Here is a 19,540-nt window from a genome sequence, read left to right as displayed (position 1 = left end):
GCAGAACTATACATTCATTGTAACCTTACAGGAGTGAGGTACCACCTTGACAAAATTTGTAGTTTCATTTCTAGTATTTGTGTAGATGTAGATTTTTATGTTTGTTCAAAAAATTTGGCCCACTTGTTTGGGTGTAACTCCACTGATAGCTCCTTATGCCAACCCCTAATGTAGTTAGGCAATGATTTATATATTAGGCCATCAATTGTCCTCCTGGCTATGGATAGAGAACTTCTTAGGGCTGTGTGCTGCTTACAACTCTGTTTTATTTTTATGTGCTTGAGGGTTACCCTATACGATTGCACTAGAGTGGGTTAAAAGATCTAAGTACTATATTTTTTTCATTAATATCACTGTTTTATGTTGAAATATTTTTATTTATTGAAGTTTTCCATTACTTAGTTTACAGAATGTGAAAAGCAATAAAACATTGTGTTTCTTGAGAGTACAGTTATACATATTTTGCATACAGTCACATTTAGATGAGTATAGATATATCTCTTGTAGAGGTTCCTCTCCTCCTCACCAGGTACCTTGTCCTTCAGTAGTATAACAGCAAAACTAGTCATGTCTGGGGAAAACTCCAGTTAACGTCCAAAATTTTAGATACATTTTAAATAGAGAGTTACAGGGGAAAAAAAAGAGAAGACAAAGATCAGAATAGGACAGAGTTATTGGTCTTAATCAGCTTTTAACTAATGAGCTAGTTTGTGGTTCACTTGTGGTCAAGAGCTTTGCTCTCCGAATGTGTCATATTATTGTCAGCCTCTGTTCGTAGACTCTTTCTATTTTGCATCCTTTGTTTGTCTAGCCATATTATCCAGTCCTCCCAAACCTGCATAAATTCTGTTTTGGTATTAAGCAAGGTAGAAGAAATATCCGCCATTTGATAGTAGTATTTAACTTTATTTAGAATCAGATTGTAATGTGGAACTATTGTTTTCCAGTATCTTGCAATAGTGGTTTTAACAGCTGTGCAAATAATTCCCACAAATTTCAACCTGGCTGTTGAAAGTGTAATAAGGCTTGTTCCTTACTCAACGTAAATTGCCTATTTAAAATTTCACCCAACAATTTGTTGGTTTGTGACCAAATGTTTTCAGCTTTTGGACAGGTCCACCACATAGGTGTATAGGATCCAGTTTCCTCACAGCCTCTATAGCAATTCTTACATATTATATCCCCAATTTCACTCTACTAGGGTGTAGATACCATCTATATTCTACCATAATATAATTTTCTTTTAAGTTTGCACTAATAGTACATGCCTGTCCTTTCTTCAGAATACAGGACCAATCCGAGAGGTCTCTAGAGAATTGAACCTCTTCTTCCCATTTCTCAATAAAGTGTAGTTTAGTATTTGAACTAAGTACATTTAAATAATTATACAAGATTGTGATAGTTCCTTTAGTTCTAGTTGCTGCAAGGCTAAGTTTTTCAAAGGGAGTATGATCCGAATATTTAGGCGGTATTCCCAATTCCTTAGCTCGAGAGATCAGCAGCAGGTAGTGAATAATATCACTGTTTTAAACAGTTTGTTTGTGTTTGTACTTTAACATATAGCTTAACTACATCAGTTATTTTACACACAATGTGAGAAGAAATAGATAAGCTATCTATATTTACCTTATTATAGAAATATTTTATTTAATCTTTGTTCTTTTATATTTTTTTATTATTGTGTTTGCTTATTTTATGTCACTTACAGCACTTTTAGGTCACTAAGGAGCTACTGTAAAACACCATACTCTCTAGCTTATAGCTTAAAGGAACAGTATATACCAATTTTTATATAATGGCATGTAATAGACACTAATATAAAGAAGAATATTCACAGATACTGATCTAAAACTCAAGTATAAAACTTTTTAAAAACTTACTTAGAAGCTCCCAATTTAGCACTGTTGATGAGGTAGTCTGGGAGACCCAGTAAAAGGGGCTGCAGACACTTCCCAGCATATGAAAAGACAACATAAACAGGAGCCAGGAGTCTGTAAACACACGTATACATCTGTGGGGCTTGGTTAGGAGGCCTGAAAATCAGCACAATGTTCTTAAAAATAAGCAGAACTATACATTGTTACACAAACACTACAAGATGAGTTATATAAATAGATCAGCTACAAAACATTTATGCAAAGAAAAAACTAGTGTACAATGTCCCTTTAAGTTTTGATGATTTAGAGTTGCAATTAGCTTGGCCCTGCTCCCTTGATCCTTATAACAGGTTTTTTAAAGCTTATATTTTACCATTTTTAGTTATCTTCGCTTTTTATAGGTCTGTGATATGATACATATTACATGTTTAATGTAGTGTATTTATGGAATATAATTCTTTTCCTACAGTGTTCTATGTGCTAATCATAGGAGACCTTATCTTTTTGACATAGCTGGGCTTATCTTTGATATTTGTACTTTACAAGATAGCAGAGCTGTTATCTCATTTTGTAGATTGCGCATTGATTACTACAGGTTCATTTATTACCACCATTTACTTCCCCAGCTCTCTTTATGCTCCTATATATTTTGCTTACTTAAGAGACAGATTTCTTTGTTGTTATACGTTTAGCATGAGGTATTATGCTGTAGTTCTCCCATAGTTTATAAGGCAGGTGTCTTTCACTTACATTTTAGGTTACAAACTACTGTTCATACCTTCTTTTCACTTAATCTAAATAGTAGCTCTCCTACCATTCCCCTTTTCTAGAATGTAAGCTTTTTTTTGTTTTAGAGCTAGATGAGCTTTCTCTTATAATTTATAAAAAAAAAAAAAAAAAAAAAAAAAAGAGGTTTTACCACAAATTTGGATCCAAGAGTGGTCCCCTTTATATCATATAGCCTATTTAGATGTTTAGTTTTCCTGCGGTTTGAAGGGTCCAAAGAGTAGATTTATTAATAGTCGAGGAGACATGATTCGCTGTAGCTGCTGAACCCCGCGTCACCCGTAAATTCTCCTTGCACATTGGGGAATCCAATAAACCCCGCCTGCAGTTCATAAACTGCCGTAAGTCTGAGAAATTAGCGATGTCTAGAAATCTGCGGAAATAAACATTTCTGGAGTCGCCAGTGACTTACGGCATTTTAGAAACTGCCAGCGCCTAAGAAAATTAAAAAAAAAAAAAAGCTAAAAATCACCCGTAAAAGTCTAACCCGCCTCCCAAAAATAAACCCGACACGTCCAAACCCCTATATCCGCAATCCCCCCACATCGCAACTAATAATAAAAGTATTTACCCCTAAACCGCCAACCCCGCACAACGCAATATGTCTAATTAAACTATTAATCCCCCATTCACCCACAACGCAATCTACCTAATAAAAGTATTAACCCCTAATCCGCCATTCACCCACATTGCAAAGTAACCTATTAACCCCTAAACCGCCAACCCCCCACATCGCAATAAACCAAAATTAATCTATTAACTCCTAAACTGCAAACCCCCCACAACGCAAAAAACTAATTTAATTACTAAGCCCCCTAACCTAACACTCTCTACATTAACCCCAATTACATTAAATAAAAAAATACAGTTACAATAAAATAAAAAACTAACATTACTTAAAAAAAACAACTAAGATTAAATTAAATTAATATAAAATTACAAAAAATAAAAAGTATAACATTACAGAAAATAAACCAAATTATCAAAAATAAAAAAATAAACCTAATCCCTATGAAAATAAAAAAGCCCCCCCCAAAATAAAAACACCCCATAATCTAAACTACCAATAGCCCTTAAAAGGGCCTTCTGTAGCGCATTGCCCGTCCCTAAGTTAAATAGCTGTATTACTTTTAAAAAATACTAAGTCCCCTCCTAACAGTAAACCCCCCCCACCAAAAAAACCCACAAACTAACACTTAAAAAACATAAACTACCCATTGCCCCTAAAGGGGCATTCAACTATTTTTTCGGCCCATTAAAAGCCCTAATCTTAAAAACAAACAAAAAATACAAAACCTAAGTCTTACCCCCAAATAGGTACTCACCGTTCCTGAAGTCTGGCGAAGGTGGTCTTTCAGGCCCCAAAATTGAATTCCAAAACCTCAAATAGGTACTCACCGTTCCTGAAGTTCGGCGGTGAAGGTCTTATTCCAGGCGGCGGTGAAGTCTTCATGGAATCGGCGACCTCTTCTTTCAGCACGGCGACCTCTTCTATCTTCATCCAGGTCCAAGCCGGCGCAGAGCGTAGGTCACCACGGAACAGGACCGGCGACCGTGGAGCCATCCTGCGTGGAGATCCTCTTCGTACGATCGTCGCCGCACACTGAGGATTGAATGTAAGGTGCCCGTTTAAATATGGGGTACCTTGCATTCCTGTTGGCTGAAAAAATAAAATCAGACAATAGAATGAGAGCTACTGAAATCCTATTGGCTGATTTGAATTAGCCAATAGGATGAGAGCTACTGAAATTTCAGGTTAGGGTAGTTCAGGTTTTTTAGTGTTAGTTTTTCTTTTGGGGGGGGGGGGGGGACTTAGTATTTTTTAAATGTAAAAGAGTTGTTTAACCCCTTGAGTGCTAATGACGGCTCTGAGCAGTCACAGAGTTTCCCACTCAGGTGCTAATGACGGCTCAGAGCCGTCACTAGCACTCTCCCAACTTCAGGGAGATCTCGGGGCTCCCACCCGCTCCTACCTAGGCATATTGAAAGGCATCGCCGGGGCTTCCGTTCTGCGTGGTGACGTCACGCACAATAAACATGATGACGTCACAGCGCAACTTTATTTAACATTAACAATGTTAAATATAGGAGCAGGGGGCATGCTGCTTAGAAACCTGTATCTCAGGCATCTAAGCAGCTACAGATCCCCAAGACCCACCGTTGGAAAGGTAATCACCTAACCTTTTCAAGGCTGTAAGTCTTGGGGATCTGAAATAAATAAATAAAAAAAAAAAAAAAAAAAAACTAAATTTTTTTAAAAAAAAAATATTAAATAAAAAACCCTTTAAGAAAACCTTAGCACCCAGGTGGGAAAGTGCTTAGCACTCAAAGGGTTAAATGACCATGAAACACAAAATTTTTCTTCCATGATTTATATAGAGAATACAATTTTAAACAACTTTCTAATTTACTTCTATTATCTAATCTGTTTCATTCTCTTGGTATCATTTGTTGAAGGAGCAGCAATGCACTACTAGTTTCTAAATATACACATGGGTGAGCCAATCACATTCAATTATATATATATATATATATATATATATATATATATATATATATATATATATATATATATATATATACAGCCATCAATCAACAGCTTGACCCCAGGTTCTCTGCTGCTCATGAACTTGCCTAGATAAAAGATAAACCTTTCAGCAAATGATAACAAGAGAAGGAAGCAAATTAAATAATAGAAGTAAATTGGAAAGCTGTTTAAAATTGTATTCTCTATCTCAATCATGAAAGAAAATTTTTGGGTTTCATGTCCCTTTAACTTAGTGCAATGCCCTACAAAAGGACCCTTTAATGGCTATTGGTAGTTTAGTTTAGATTAGGGGGTGTTTTTATTTTGGGGGGACTTTTTTATTTTCATAGGGATTAGGTTTAATTTTTTTTATTTTTGATAATTTGGTTTATTATTTTCTGTAATGTTAGACTTTATTTTTTGTAATTTTAGATCAATTTAAGCTTTTTTTTTTTAAGTAATGTTAGGTATTTTATTTTAACTTAGTATTTTTTGATTTTAAGTAATTGGAGTTAATTTAGGGGGTGTTAGGTTAGGGGGCTTAGTAATTAAAATTAGTTATTTGCGTTGGCGGTTTAGGAGTTTATAGATTCATTTGGTTTATTGCGATGTGAGGGGTTGGCGGTTTAGGGGTTAATGTTATTTAGGTTTAATGCGTTGTGGGGGAATGGCGGTTTAGGAGTTAATAGGTTAAATAGTTACTTTGCGATGTGGGTAAATGGCGGATTAGGGGTCAATAGTTTTATTAGGTAGTTTGCGATGGGGGGGGATGGCGGATTAGGGGTTAATAGTTTTATTAGTTATTGCGGTGGGCGATGACAGTTGACAGGTAGATAGATACTGCGCATACTGTTAACATATTCAGCGTAAGGCTTGCTGCGCTTGCCTAAGTGTGGTGAGGTAAAAATGGAGTAAGATTTCTCAATTTTCGCCGCGTAAAACCTTACGCTGAATATGTGATACTGATTTGCGACGCGGTTCTATATTAGTTTATGGGAGTAAAATTAGTGGGTGACGGGTGAAATATATGCGGCGCCGTATATGTGATAGCAATACCGGACTAAAAACCGATATCGGCCGCAAAAGCATATGTAATCGCGCCCTTGTATGTTGGTTATATTGAATGCTTTTTCTGGATCATGAAAGACAAATTTGGGGTTTCATGTCCCTTTAGGTGGAAAAGGTGGATGAGATTTTGTCTGGTCATAAACATAAACGAGTTGTAAAAGAAGATTAAATTTTTGCTACCCAAGGCCAGTGTCATATTTTAATTTGTGTTCCTTGATTATTGTAATCCCTAGAGGTTACAACAGTGTCTGAAACACTAACAAGGACATATGACAGTAACATGATTACAGGAAAAATGAAACAAAACATTTAAGCTTGAATAAAAAGAATGAAACAACTTCACACACTTTATTTCATACAGCTTATGTACATTCCCTGACAAGGCTTGCACAAATATAAATATATATATATACACAGGGTAGCACAGACCAGCTTAGCATGCAGACATCATCATCGAGCCAACTGTGCTATCAAATGCCCTGTGGGAAGACAAATTGTGACAATCAATTAGACAGGAAATGGCAATATATATCAGTGCACACAGATTCAGCCATTTGTGTCTGGGATGAAATGACTGGCAGACAATAATTGTGTAATTATAAAAAGTCTGCAAAGTAACTTGCATTTAAAGGGACAGTAAACACCTTGAGACTGTAACAATGTTATTTAGGTATAATAAAACAATTTTGCAATTTACCTACCTTAATTATTGTGCCCCCTTTTCCTGTATGCTAACTCTTGTGTGTGACTTTTCTAATGTTAAAACTGGAAATGCACAATCCGGACTAATCAGGACACATAACATAAATTGTTATGTATTTAAAAAGATGGATAATACTTTATTACATATTCCCCAGTTCTGTATAACCAACAATGTTATATAAATATATGTTTTACCTCTACGATTACCTGTAGCCAAGTCTCTGAAGATGGCCCCCAGTGCTCATTACAATCTTGCATTTTAGCCAATCAGTGCTGGTGCTTAACCATCATCATTCGCCATGGTAAAGACCACAATGCTATAGGGCAAACATGAACTAGCACTGTCTAGCTATTGTGCAAGATTTAAAAAGCACTGAGATAAGGGACGGCCTGCTGGGGTTTAGAAACAGGCAATCTTAGAGATTATAAAGTATATTACTAAAACAATGTTTTTAATGCAAAGCTGGGGAATGGGTAGTAAAGGCCTTATCTATCTTTTTAAACAATACAAAAAATATCAGGAAGACTGTCCCTTTAATTGGCTTCAGCTGAGAGACTACAAAACAATGTCTAACATAATGAGTCAAGTGTACAAGCAAGTCTGGATTGGCACCTCCAAATGATGTAGTTTGGCTTGTGAAAAAACAATTGCTGCAAATAAGCTGTTATTTTGTTTATAAAATGTTTAAATTGGCTGGTTTGTAGTCTATAGCAAGACAAGAGAAAACAATCACACGTTTTTTAGTGTCCCTTTAATGTTAAACAGTTATATTGTGATAGAAGTGAAGTGTCCATTTCCCTGCATGATCTCCGGTTATTAGATGCCCTCTAAATGTGAATTGCAATCTCTATTTGTTTGCATTTCTTAATTAAAACCTCTGAATCTGGCTCCAGGCCAGCCTCCCTGCTGAAATATATCATTAATATACAAATGCTCACTCCCTGCCTGCTTATTGACAGAGGCAGAGCATGGGCAGAGTGCTACAGCTCATCTCTAGCACTTAGCAAATGGGAACTCACATGAGTGAGTGTAGCTCTGTGTTTTGCTGCATCCCTCAGTAGCATAAGCTCTTAAAGTGATTGTAAACGTTAATGAATTAAATCCCAGTATCAAAAAATCTTAAAAACAGGGGCACTTTAATTCATTAAAGTTTACAAAGACGCTTATTTTTAAAAATACTTACTATTACGCTATGATAAACATAACGCCGATCCTCTGCCCGCATCTCCTGCTTTCTTTAGCAGATCGAATACTAATCCGGCTTCCTCTAATCGTTGCGTGTCCCCTTTGGCATACAGCTCATTGGGTACAATTGGAGGAAGTAGCATTCGTCATTCATATGCTAAAAAAAGCAGGAGATGCAGGTGGAAGATTGGCGTTATGTTTACCATAAGGCAAAGGTAAGTATTTTAAAAAATAAGTGTCTTTGTAAACTTTAATGAATTAAAGTGCCCCTGTTTTTAAGAGTATTTTTTTGATCCTGGGCTTTAAAATCATTAAAGTTTACAATCACTTTAATGATGTAAGAGTTGCTTGCCCAAACCAGGTTACAGAAGTAAAATACTGTTAATGATGCATGATTATCACAACAGACATATTATATTTAAAGGGAAAATAAAGTAAATAAACTTGCAGTATGTTATGTTCCTTGATAATGGCCAGTTAGTGCTAGCTGTAAATTAATGTGCACAGATCCAAGCAATCACTGCATAGTATGTAGACAGGTCAGAACTTGACTTTAATCCTCTAAGGACAAGCACAATTTGTAGAATTATTTTATTGCAAAACTAAGCAAAAATCTATAATTTATGTATATTCCAATGTTGTTTAATTTTCACAAATCAAATTTATTGGACATTAAATTTTGAGGTATGTGTCCCTTTATGTAGATTCTTTATAAATTTACTTTTGGGTAATGGAATGCAAAGGATGTTTGATTTGCCACAAACAAAGCAGACACACACACACAGGGGAAAATTGCTTGCATTGCACAAGAGAGCTCTTGTGCAATATTAAATGTTGCCAAGTGATATTACATTGCAAATGGCGATTGCTTGTGGACAGGTTATCTACTTGAGAATTTATTTGCCTGCAATATTGACAATTTTTACCCATAACTTCTTCAGTCCTTCATGCAAATATCAAAATAAAATATTCCATTTTGCATTATAATATAAATAATTACTGGGATTACTTTAAAAAAGTTATTACAATGCACCTTTAAACATTTTCTTCTGCTCTTTAAGATACAATCTATATTTGAAGTCACAATTTTGTGCAGGAAAAATTATGAAAACAGAAATGCAATAACAATTTTGCTTAACTATATTGCACTTGATTAGATAAGATAAGGCTCTGCTTGTTAAAAAAACAAGCACCTTATAGAAATTGCTTGACAATATGATTTTTAATGTAGTGGGTACACAACATGTTCTACAATAACCAAAGGTAAAAATTTAATATAGTTAAGTCCTGCTGTATAGTTGGGTGGAAGGAGAGTCCTGAGCAAAATAAAGTAATCAGGATATGCATAATTGTGTGCTATAGACCAGCATTATAAGCTTCAAATGACACAGGAATTCCATCTGGAATTTTGATCCTGCTCATTTTGTGTTTCAAACGATGGTGATATCACGGGGGGGGGGGGGCATTTGAATCTGCCATAGATAATTTTCAATTTCAACTCAAGCGACTTCCCCATTAATTTTTTATGGCATTACAGTCCAGTAGAAAAGCTGCCGATTTACTAGTTAAGCAGCCTGATTTACAAGAGAGAATCTATCAGAAGCAGGCTTTTTTTTTGCAAGGTCTTCCACAAATGTTCCCGAATCACAATATGCGGACAATACTAAATTAAAATGCTGTCTAAACTACACATTACTCATGATGCTTGTATGCAGTTTTTACCACTTAAAAACAAAGCTTCAATAACAAAATGTTTGAATACACCAGAGGATTTTCTTATTACACTATTCCTTGTCTTGTATTTAACTTGTTGCAAAGGCATTAAATATGTAGATAAAGTGAACTGATTGGAAACGCACTGGTCCACAGCTAAACACAGCCTCTGAGCCAATCAGGGAAGCATATGTGCATAGTCACCAATCACCGGCTGTGCTCAGATCAGGATCAGCAGAATATTGCCACTCCAGAGCTGACAAACTATGTAATGGGCTAGACACAAAGGTATTGACAAGCAATAGTGCAATAAGGAAACACAATCATTAAAGCATGTTCTTATTGCAGCTTAAAAAGGACATGAAACCCAAAAATGTTTCACGATTCAGATAGAGCATGTGATATTAAACATTTTTCCAATCCACTTCTATTATATAATTTGTTTGGTTCGCTTGGTATCCTTTGTTAAAAAACATACCTAGCTAGGCTCAGCAGCTGCCGATTAGTGGCTGCACATTTATGCCTCTTGTGATTGCCATTCAGCTAGCTCCCAGTAGTGTATTGCTGCTTGTTCAATAAAGGGTTCCAAGAGAATGAAGCAAATTGGAAAGTTTTTTTTTAATCTTATTTTCTACCTGAATCATTAAAGAAAATTTTGGGGTTTCATGCCCCTTTAATATCACTTAAAGGGACACTCAATCAAACTAAAACTTTCATGATTCAGATAGCGCATGCAATTTTGAACAACTTTCTAATTTACTTCCATTAACAAAATGTGCAGTCTTTTTATATTTAAACTTTTTAAGTCACCAGCTCCTACTGAGCATGTGCAAGAATAAGTGTGTATGCATTTGTGATTGGCTGATGGCTGTCACATGGTACAGGGGGAGTGGAAAAAGATATAACTTTTAAAATTGTCAGAAAAAAAATCTTCTACTCATTTGAAGTTCAGACTAAGTGCTATTGCATTGTCTTGTTATCTTGCATTTGTTGATTATGCAAATCTACCGTGTTGACTGGTCCTTTAAATCCATATGAGTTTATGGTGTGTGCAATTAACTATTCATACAATTTTCATATTATAACTATTTGTATATGTCCAAGAACTTAATAATATATGAACATTCTGATGTTCATACTTTAGTTGTGTACAAATTTCACTGCTTACATTTAAAACTGAGTTTTGAGCTATAGTTTAAAAAAAAAATTAATAAAAAAAAAACAAAAAAAACCATGGAACAATTGTTTTTAACCCCTTAATGACCGAGGACGTGCAGGGTACGTCCTCAAAAAAAAAAAAAAGGCAGTTAACGCCTGAGGACGTACCCTGCACGTCCTCTGTGTGGAAAGCAGCTGGAAGCGATCCTGCTCGCTTCCAGCTGCTTTCCGGTTATTGCAGTGATGCCTCGATATGGAGGCATCCTGGAATAACCTTACATGGCCATCCGATGCAGAGAGAGCCACTCTATGGCCCTCTCTGCACCGGACATCGATGGCCGGTATCGTTGGTGGGTGGGAGCCGATTTGGGAGGCGGGCGGCCATCGGTGTGCCGTGTGACTTCAAGGGGGGCGGCACCGTCAGGGGCGCGCACGCTTGCACGGAGGGTGGTGGGTGGGAACCGCTACACTATGGAAAATGATTAAAAAGTTAAAAGTGGCTTAAACACACAAAAAAACACACAAAAAGAGATTGTGGAGGGGTGGGGGGTTGGTGAGGGGTGGGGGGAAGCTACACTACAGAAAAGATTAAAAAATGTAAAAGAAAAACATTTTTTCTTCTAAACTGGGTACTGGCAGACAGCTGCCAGTACCCAAGATGGCGCCCATTAAGTTAGAGTGGGAGGGTTATAGAGCTGTTTGGGGGGGGGATCAGTGAGGTTGGGGGCTAAGGGGGGATAGTACACAGCAGCATATGTAAATATGCTTTAAAAAAAAACAAAAAAAACAAATATAGCTTTTATTTTAGTACTGGCAGACTTTCTGCCAGTACTTAAGATGGCGGGGACACTTGTGGGGTGGGGGAGGGAAGAGAGCTGTTTGGGAGGGATCAGGGGGTCTGATGTTTCAGGTGGGAGGCTGAGCTCTACACTAAATCTAATATTAACCCTGCAAGCTCCCTACAAGCTACCTAATTAACCCCTTCATTGCTAGCCATAATACACGTGTGATGCGCAGCGGCATTTAGCGGCCTTCAAAATACCAAAAAGCAACGCCAAAGCCATATATGTCTGCTATTTCTGAACAAAGGGGATCCCAGAGAAGCATTTACAACCATTTGTGCCATAACTGCACAAGCTGTTTGTAAATGATTTCAGTGAGAAACCTAAAATTCTGAAAAATTTAACGTTTTTTTAATTTGATTGTATTTGGCGGTGAAATGGTGGCATGAAATATACCAAAATGGGCCTAGATCAATACTTGGGGTTGTCTACTACACTACAGCTAAAATTACCCCAAAAAGCTCCCTACATGCTCCCTAATTAACCCCTTCACTGCTGGGCATAATACACGTGTGGTGCGCAGTGGCATTTAGTGGCATTCTAATTACCAAAAAGCAACACCAAAGCCATATATGTCTGCTATTTCTGAACAAAGGGGATCCCAGAGAAGAATTTACAACCATTTGTGCCATAATTGCACAAGCTGTTTGTAAATAATTTCAGTGAGAAACCTAAAGTTTGTGAAAAAGTGAACGATTTTTTTTATTTGATCGCTTTTGGCGGTGAAATGGTGGCATGAAATATACCAAAATGGGCCTAGATCAATACTTTGGGTTGTCTACTAAAAAAAAAATATATACATGTCAATGGATATTCAGAGATTCCTAAAAGATATCAGTGTTCTAATGTAACTAGCGCTAATTTTGAAAAAAAAAAATGGTTTGGAAATAGCAAAGTGCTACTTGTATTTATTGCCCTATAACTTGCAAAAAAAGCAAAGAACATGTAAACATTGGGTATTTCTAAACTCAGGACAAAATTTAGAAACTATTTAGCATAGGTGTTTTTTGGTGGTTGTAGATATGTAACAGATTTTGGGGGTCAAAGTTAGAAAAGGTGGGGGTTTTTTCAATTTTTCCTCATATTTTATAAATTTTTTTATAGTAAATTATAAGATATGATGAAAATAATGGTATCCTTAGAAAGTCCATTTAGTGGCGAGAAAAACGGTATATAATATGTGTGGGTACAGTAAATGAGTAAGAGGAAAATTACAGCTAAACACAAACACCGCAAAAATGTAAAAATAGCCTTGGTCCCAAACGGACAGAAAATGGAAAAGTGCTGTGGTCATTAAGGGGTTAAACATATGAACTCATGATTAAACATTGTAAAAGGCAATCAGAACAGCCAGGGTATGTTGAAAAAACCCATCATGACCTGATTCAAAGGGGACGAGATTGTTAAAATAGAAAAGAACAAAATCATAAACTCAAAACCCATCTTCTGAAAGAAGGAAATAATGTTACTAGGGTCAAAGCAAAGTATTAATGGAATTTACCAGGCAACAAACTTGCAAAAAAAATTGGGATAATCTTGAATTTGAAAACACTACAAAAACCGATACAAAGTGCTTTGCATGGCTCTTCTGAAAGACTGGAATTGAGCCCAATAGATTGTTGGAATGTGTATTTATGGAGGGGGATGTATAAGCACTAATTTGTGACTGGACATCACTAAAAATAAAGACGACTTTCATCAGTTTAAAAAAACCTGATGAATAGGTACCTTTATTTTGCAGCAGCTTCATTGATAACCTAAGTGCCTCTGGCCTCCCATGCCATGGCCGATCGGCTAGCCAATCTAGCCGATCAGTATTATGCCGTAGGCTAGCACGGCTATTGGCTAAGAAGTTGAAACGTCACCTCATTGAAAAACGTAGCCGATAAATGAAGGTCACCTTTATTTTTAGTGATGGTAAATCCTAGCGTTTTTTAAACCCTAACATTAACCATCACTTTAAAGTTCACAAAGAGATATCCAGCTGTTCCAGCTTCTTCAAAATTTAACAAAGTTCTTCAGGTATTTGGAGAGAAGGTGAAATGCAATTGTGGCAAATACATTAACACTTTTAACCATAGTAAATGTATGGAATGCATTTGCTTTCTTTGCTAATAATAGTGTGTTAGCAAAATTGTTAGATTTTTTTTTTTTCTTTTATTGATTTCTCACCGTGACTGAATAGGGTCTCCAGGGTTGTAAAAGGGATTGCACATCACATCTGTGTAGGAATTATGAAGTTTACGGAACATCTGATGGAAAAATACAAAAATAAATATTGATGGAAACAGTCACACCCTCTTCAAATTTGCAGAAGTTTAACAAGGTTATGACTGAAGGTAGAAGAAAAAAATCTAATAATAGATCTAAGTTCAAATTTAATTTAGCTGATAAAAAGGCATTGTGTACAGGTAAATAAATACTTAATGCACATAAAAAAAAACTTTTATAAAGGGCAGAAGTAAATCTTTAGAAACTTTGTCTTCCAAGCTCATGTGATTTTCTATTCATGGTTAGGAGTATAAATAGACTTATAAGGAATCTGAATGCTACGATATATCTTTTAAAAGAAGTACAATTATTTTATTAGTATACATTTAAAAAAAAAAACATATCCTTGCAATACTTGAGCCCATTCACTAAAAAATGACCCCATAATCTTCTCTATGTCCCTCCCCACCAACACATCCCTTTCCAGACCACTATAACCTCTTAAGGTAAGACTCTGTGACTCACACTGCGGATCTCGTTATCTCGGAGAGCAGTGTTTGAAGAATCTACCACCATAACAAATTTCACTTTTGAGTTTGTAACGTAGCCATATCTGGGGGTAAGTGAAGGAATAAGAAGCTCACTTAAAGAGATCTTGGCTAAACAAAATTAGTTTATCTTCTACATTCAAACAAGACACATATATATATATATATATATATATATATATATATATATATATATATATATATATATATATATATATATATATATATATATATATATATATATATATATATATATATATATATATATATATATATATATATGGGCTGTGCGATATGGGGGAAAAAAATTTATCGCGATTTTGGACATGAAATATCACGATTGCGATTTTAATCACAATTTTTTTTTTAAAATAACTGTTAAACATACATTTCTCAATATAAAATGAATTAAACTGTAAAGTACAAACAACAAAACTAGCAGTCACAGAGCAGTCAATTTTTAAAATTACAATAATTAGTTAAGGTTTTGTCAATGTTTATTGTGGCAGCAAGACAAAAAAAAAATCACGATTAATCTCACCATGCAATTAAATCGCACAGCCCTAACTGCAACGTTTAACAATGCAGGATTTTTTTTTTCTTAAATCGCACACTCTAGCGATTTGAAAATCGTAAGACAAAAAAAAAAAAAAAAAATCGCAATTATATATATATATATATATCTCTTTTAGTAAGAAAGTACTTGCTGGGTTTATAATGAAACTTAGCTTTATTGTAGAATATCAGTGGTTAAAAAGTTCCCATGACGTTTCGGTGCCCGACTGGCACCTTTATCAAATGGATCAACAGTTCATCAAGCACATGGCATGGCCTGACATCCGGAAGACAAGTTAAAAACCTGAGGAGGCTGCAGCCTTATATACCTTCCACAAAGCTTAATTGACTGTTAGGAGCAATGCTTGTCTGCACGTCCGTGCACACGTCACTTAGGCCCCGCCTCTTCCGGTGTGTAGCGAATTATGATTGGTGCAACCAGCACCGTTCTTCAGTGTAGGCACATGACTAATTAGCATATCTGATGCTATGTGTGACATAGGAGGTCTGGAAAGCGTCTCTGTGTGAGGCTGCAGCGATCCTAAACAATGTTTAAAAATGCACTGTGTGCAAAGGACAAACTAGAAGTGGATCAAAAGGTTACTGATGTGTGTTTCAAAAATGTTAATACAGTTTACGTTTAGAGGGTAGAATAATAGTTGTACAAATCCGGTGTGGACCTGCAGTAGTTGAATTTTATAGCAGAGAGGTCGAATCAAAGCAGGAATGTAGGGTCCATCTGCATACCATTGCAGGTCCACCAATTACAGTGGTCCTCCACTAGAGTTTATAATAGAACTCATGGAACTTTATTTGAAGAAGAATTATTTTAAATTCAAACGAATCACGAGATCAGGGAGGCCATTAAGAAGGGAGGCTCCGATCAGCCAGTGGCACGTCACTTCGCCCAGCAGAAACACAGTGTCTCCAGCCTAGGAACTATGATCATTGATCACGTACCACTGTTGGCTAGGGGAGGGGACCGTGGCAGAGCTTTACTCCAACGTGAGACAAAATGGATTTATACTTTGGATACAGTGGAACCTAAGAGTCTCAATATACAACTCAACTATGGCCCTTTCATAGGATGAACACTGATATCAGATTTTTATAGTCCTACTCTCGTTGTTCACATGTCTGGCTCTAATATGCTGCCCCTCTGGCAATTATACCCTGTTGTGCCCCCCACTTAACCTGATTGTTCTACCTGATCAACCTGCTTTGATTCAACCTATCTGCTATAAAATTCAACTACTGCAGGTCCACACCGGATTTGTACAACTATTATTCTACCCTCTAAACCTAAACTGTATTAACATTTTTGAAACGCACATCAGTAACCTTTTGATCCACATCTAGTTTGTCCTTTGCACACAGTACATTTTTAAACATTGTTTAGGATTGCTGCAGCCTCACACAGAGACGCATTCCAGACCTCCTACGTCACACATAGCATCAGATATGCTAATTAGCCATGTGCTAAGCTTGAGTCCGGACTGTGATGCCTACACTGAAGACGGTGCTGGTTGAACCAATCATAAGTTGCTACACATCGGAAGGGGCGGGGCCTAAGTGACGTGCAGACAAGCATTGCTCCTAACAGTCAATTAAGCTTTGTGGAGGGTATATAAGGCTGCAGCCTCCTCAGGTTTTTAACTTGTCTTCTGGATGTCAGGCCATGCCATCTGCCTGATGAACTGTTGATCCATTTGATAAAGGTGCCAGTCGGGCACCGAAATGTCATGGGAACTTTGTAACCACTGAAATTCTACAGTAAAAGCTAAGTCTTATTATAAACCCAGTGAGTGCTATCTTACTAAAAGACTGTGTTTACTTCTGATTCAGCACCCTGGTGGATATTTCTCAACACTTGAGATTTGGAGTGCAGGCCCTTTTCTACTATACTATACTAATATATATATATATATATATATATATATATATATATATTCAATAGACAAATAAGCTTCTCATAGATTGAAGCTGTACATGCTGTATTTAAACACAAATAAAGATCATTAAGCTTTGTTCGTTAATGTATACAAGCACCACAAATGAAGAAACCCCAATATAGACAGTCCATCGTGCAATTCATTTAAAACACTATTACTCCAGTACTTGCTTACAAACATATCCATATGTGTGCAACAGGTGTTATGCTGTATTAATTTGTATCTCAAACGGCACACTCATGAGATGTTTCACTTTCAGTATAAAGAAATAAGGATACACTTTGTAGTCTTCAGTAGGATATAGCAAACCCAGGTACAGCTCTCTCTGATCCACCAATGCTTTTCCCATAGCTGAAATCTTTTCATCCACTACATCCAGGGAGGTGTGGACTGTGTAATGAAACTTTAGCTGGTTTTCAGCTGGGATACTACGGATGTATAGGGGATAATTCTACAAAGAAGAAAATGAAATAAATATATAGGTAAAACTGTGTTTCTTAATTCCAGCCCCCAACATTTCTAACAGGCCAGAATTTAAGTAGTTTCCTTCTTAGGCTGTTCAGTAGCTAAATTATGATTGTTTCACCTGTGCTTGGATAAGTAAGTGTGAGAAACACTGATTTATGTATCTCTATATCCACACGTTCCAATCCAAAGGGGGAAATTACACATTCATGTAGTAGTTATAGCACAAAAAACGACAAAAAAATGCACTCTCTGGTCTTTCATATGTAAACGACCAGATGAGGTAGCATAGATGCTGTGTTACCGCCATAAGCAGAGTATTTGAGACACCGCTAATGTGAGTAATTTTTTTTTCGGATCGACTATTGAACCATTTGACAAAGTTGCTATAATAGCATTGAAACGTTATGCTCTTTTAATAATGTGCAATAAACGCTACGTTTTACATATGAAAGACCAGAGAGTGCCTTTTTTCTTGTGGGATAATAAATCAGGCCTGCCACTTCTTATTTATTTTTTTAAGCTCACAAGCTAAGAATGTTTTTTTACACTTTTATATGATTGGAAAAAATCCAAAAGAAAAATATTTTTTTGACACATATATAAAAATGAGTCCACGACCAAGGTAGGTTTCTGAGTGGCTCATTTGCTTGTCCTATATTTGGAGTTACGTCAAATTTGTGGAAAAGCGTTTTCTCTCTTTTTATAAAAGTACCTACACTACATAACTGATTTTGCTTATTGGCCCACAAAGTCAAAATAAATATTACCTGACCCTTTACAGAAAAATTATGCTGACCCTTGGTTTAACCAGACTGTCTCTGGCCCTTAGTATTGGTCCTCTATGCAATTGTTGTGCTTTACCAAGGTGACTTGTGCACTTTAATGTAAATGTGAAGTGTAGAGTGCATGTCCCATTAACATAAACAAAGCAGACTAGAGACAGTAGCTTTGAATATCATAGCATGGTTATTCCTTCTAGAATTATGCAATTTTTCCTTAAAGGGACACTAAACCCAAAAAATGTATTTCATGATTCAGAAAGAATACCAATTTAAACAACAATTCAATTTACTTCTATTATTTATTTTGCTTCATTTTATTAGATTTTCTTAGTTGAAGAAAAAGCAATGCACATGGGTGAGCCAATCACATGAGGCTTCTAAGTGCAGCAACCAATCAGCAGCTTCTAAGCCTATCTAGATATGCTTTTCAGCAAAGAATATCAAGAGAATAAAACAAATTAGATAATAGAAGTAAATTAGAAAGTCGTTTAAAATTGCATGCTCTTTCTATATCATGAAAGAAAAAAAAAAATGGGTTTCATGTCCCTTTAAAAATATTTTTGAAGGTCCCCACAAAATATGTTAACTTATTTTATGTCACATCACTCTCAAACTTCAATCTGTTTTGCTTGATCAAAGTTCTTGAAAAATCTTTTTCTCTTTGGATATTAGTTTAGTGGGAGCAAGGTAGTCTCTGTATTGGCATTACTCTGCTCACAAGTTTTAAGTTTTTGAGATCATGAGAGTAAAATACGGCGTTATGGCTTTATTAGTAGTAGTAGATGTTTAGGGGTTATTTTAATCTTTCTAAAACTTGTTAAACCCCCAAAACATACCAATGCCGAATTGTTTTGTAAATTGAATTTTGAGTAACAACACTGCACTTGAATAGCAATTAGGAGTTAGAATTGTTAGGCAATTATTTTTGCATAAGAAAAAATCTATATGCCCAGCGAGTATTAGATGAGGTGTCATTCATAACTGAAAAGCAAAAGAGAAATATATTGCCATTCTTATCTCACATCTTTTAGTTTAACACATTTCCGTTCACCTCACATGGTACGATAATCATGTAAACACACCGCTGAAAGGTAAAACCTTATAGCTTACCTCTTTCGCTATTACAGCCACACACACAGCCATCTTGGTCCTCTTCCTGAAATCC

At 36.1% G+C, this 19,540-nt stretch overlaps 1 protein-coding gene across 4 annotated transcripts; it reads right to left on the bottom strand.

Annotated features, from left to right (window-relative positions):
• Positions 1-356: 356 nt before the first annotated feature.
• On the bottom strand, positions 357-19,536 carry TRAPPC2L (trafficking protein particle complex subunit 2L). Of its 4 annotated transcripts, none has more exons than XM_053711675.1 (6): positions 19,486-19,536; positions 17,404-17,576; positions 14,596-14,683; positions 14,032-14,111; positions 1,881-2,033; positions 357-581 (listed from the first exon to the last, which is right to left on the bottom strand). In XM_053711675.1, the coding sequence occupies exons 1-6, from the start codon at positions 19,516-19,518 to the stop codon at positions 566-568; spliced, it is 543 nt and encodes a 180-aa protein (XP_053567650.1). In that variant the 5' UTR covers positions 19,519-19,536; the 3' UTR covers positions 357-565. The 4 variants fall into 4 exon arrangements, with proteins under 4 accessions (XP_053567650.1, XP_053568140.1, XP_053568622.1 ...); XM_053712165.1 differs by having other exon boundaries at positions 357-571; XM_053712647.1 differs by having other exon boundaries at positions 357-2,033.
• Between the last annotated feature and the right edge of the window lie 4 nt (positions 19,537-19,540).

The sequence above is a fragment of the Bombina bombina genome, chromosome 1 (genome assembly GCF_027579735.1).
Source record: "Bombina bombina isolate aBomBom1 chromosome 1, aBomBom1.pri, whole genome shotgun sequence".
In the NCBI taxonomy this organism is placed as follows: Eukaryota; Metazoa; Chordata; class Amphibia; order Anura; family Bombinatoridae; genus Bombina; species Bombina bombina.
This window is presented reverse-complemented; position numbering and strand designations above follow the sequence as displayed.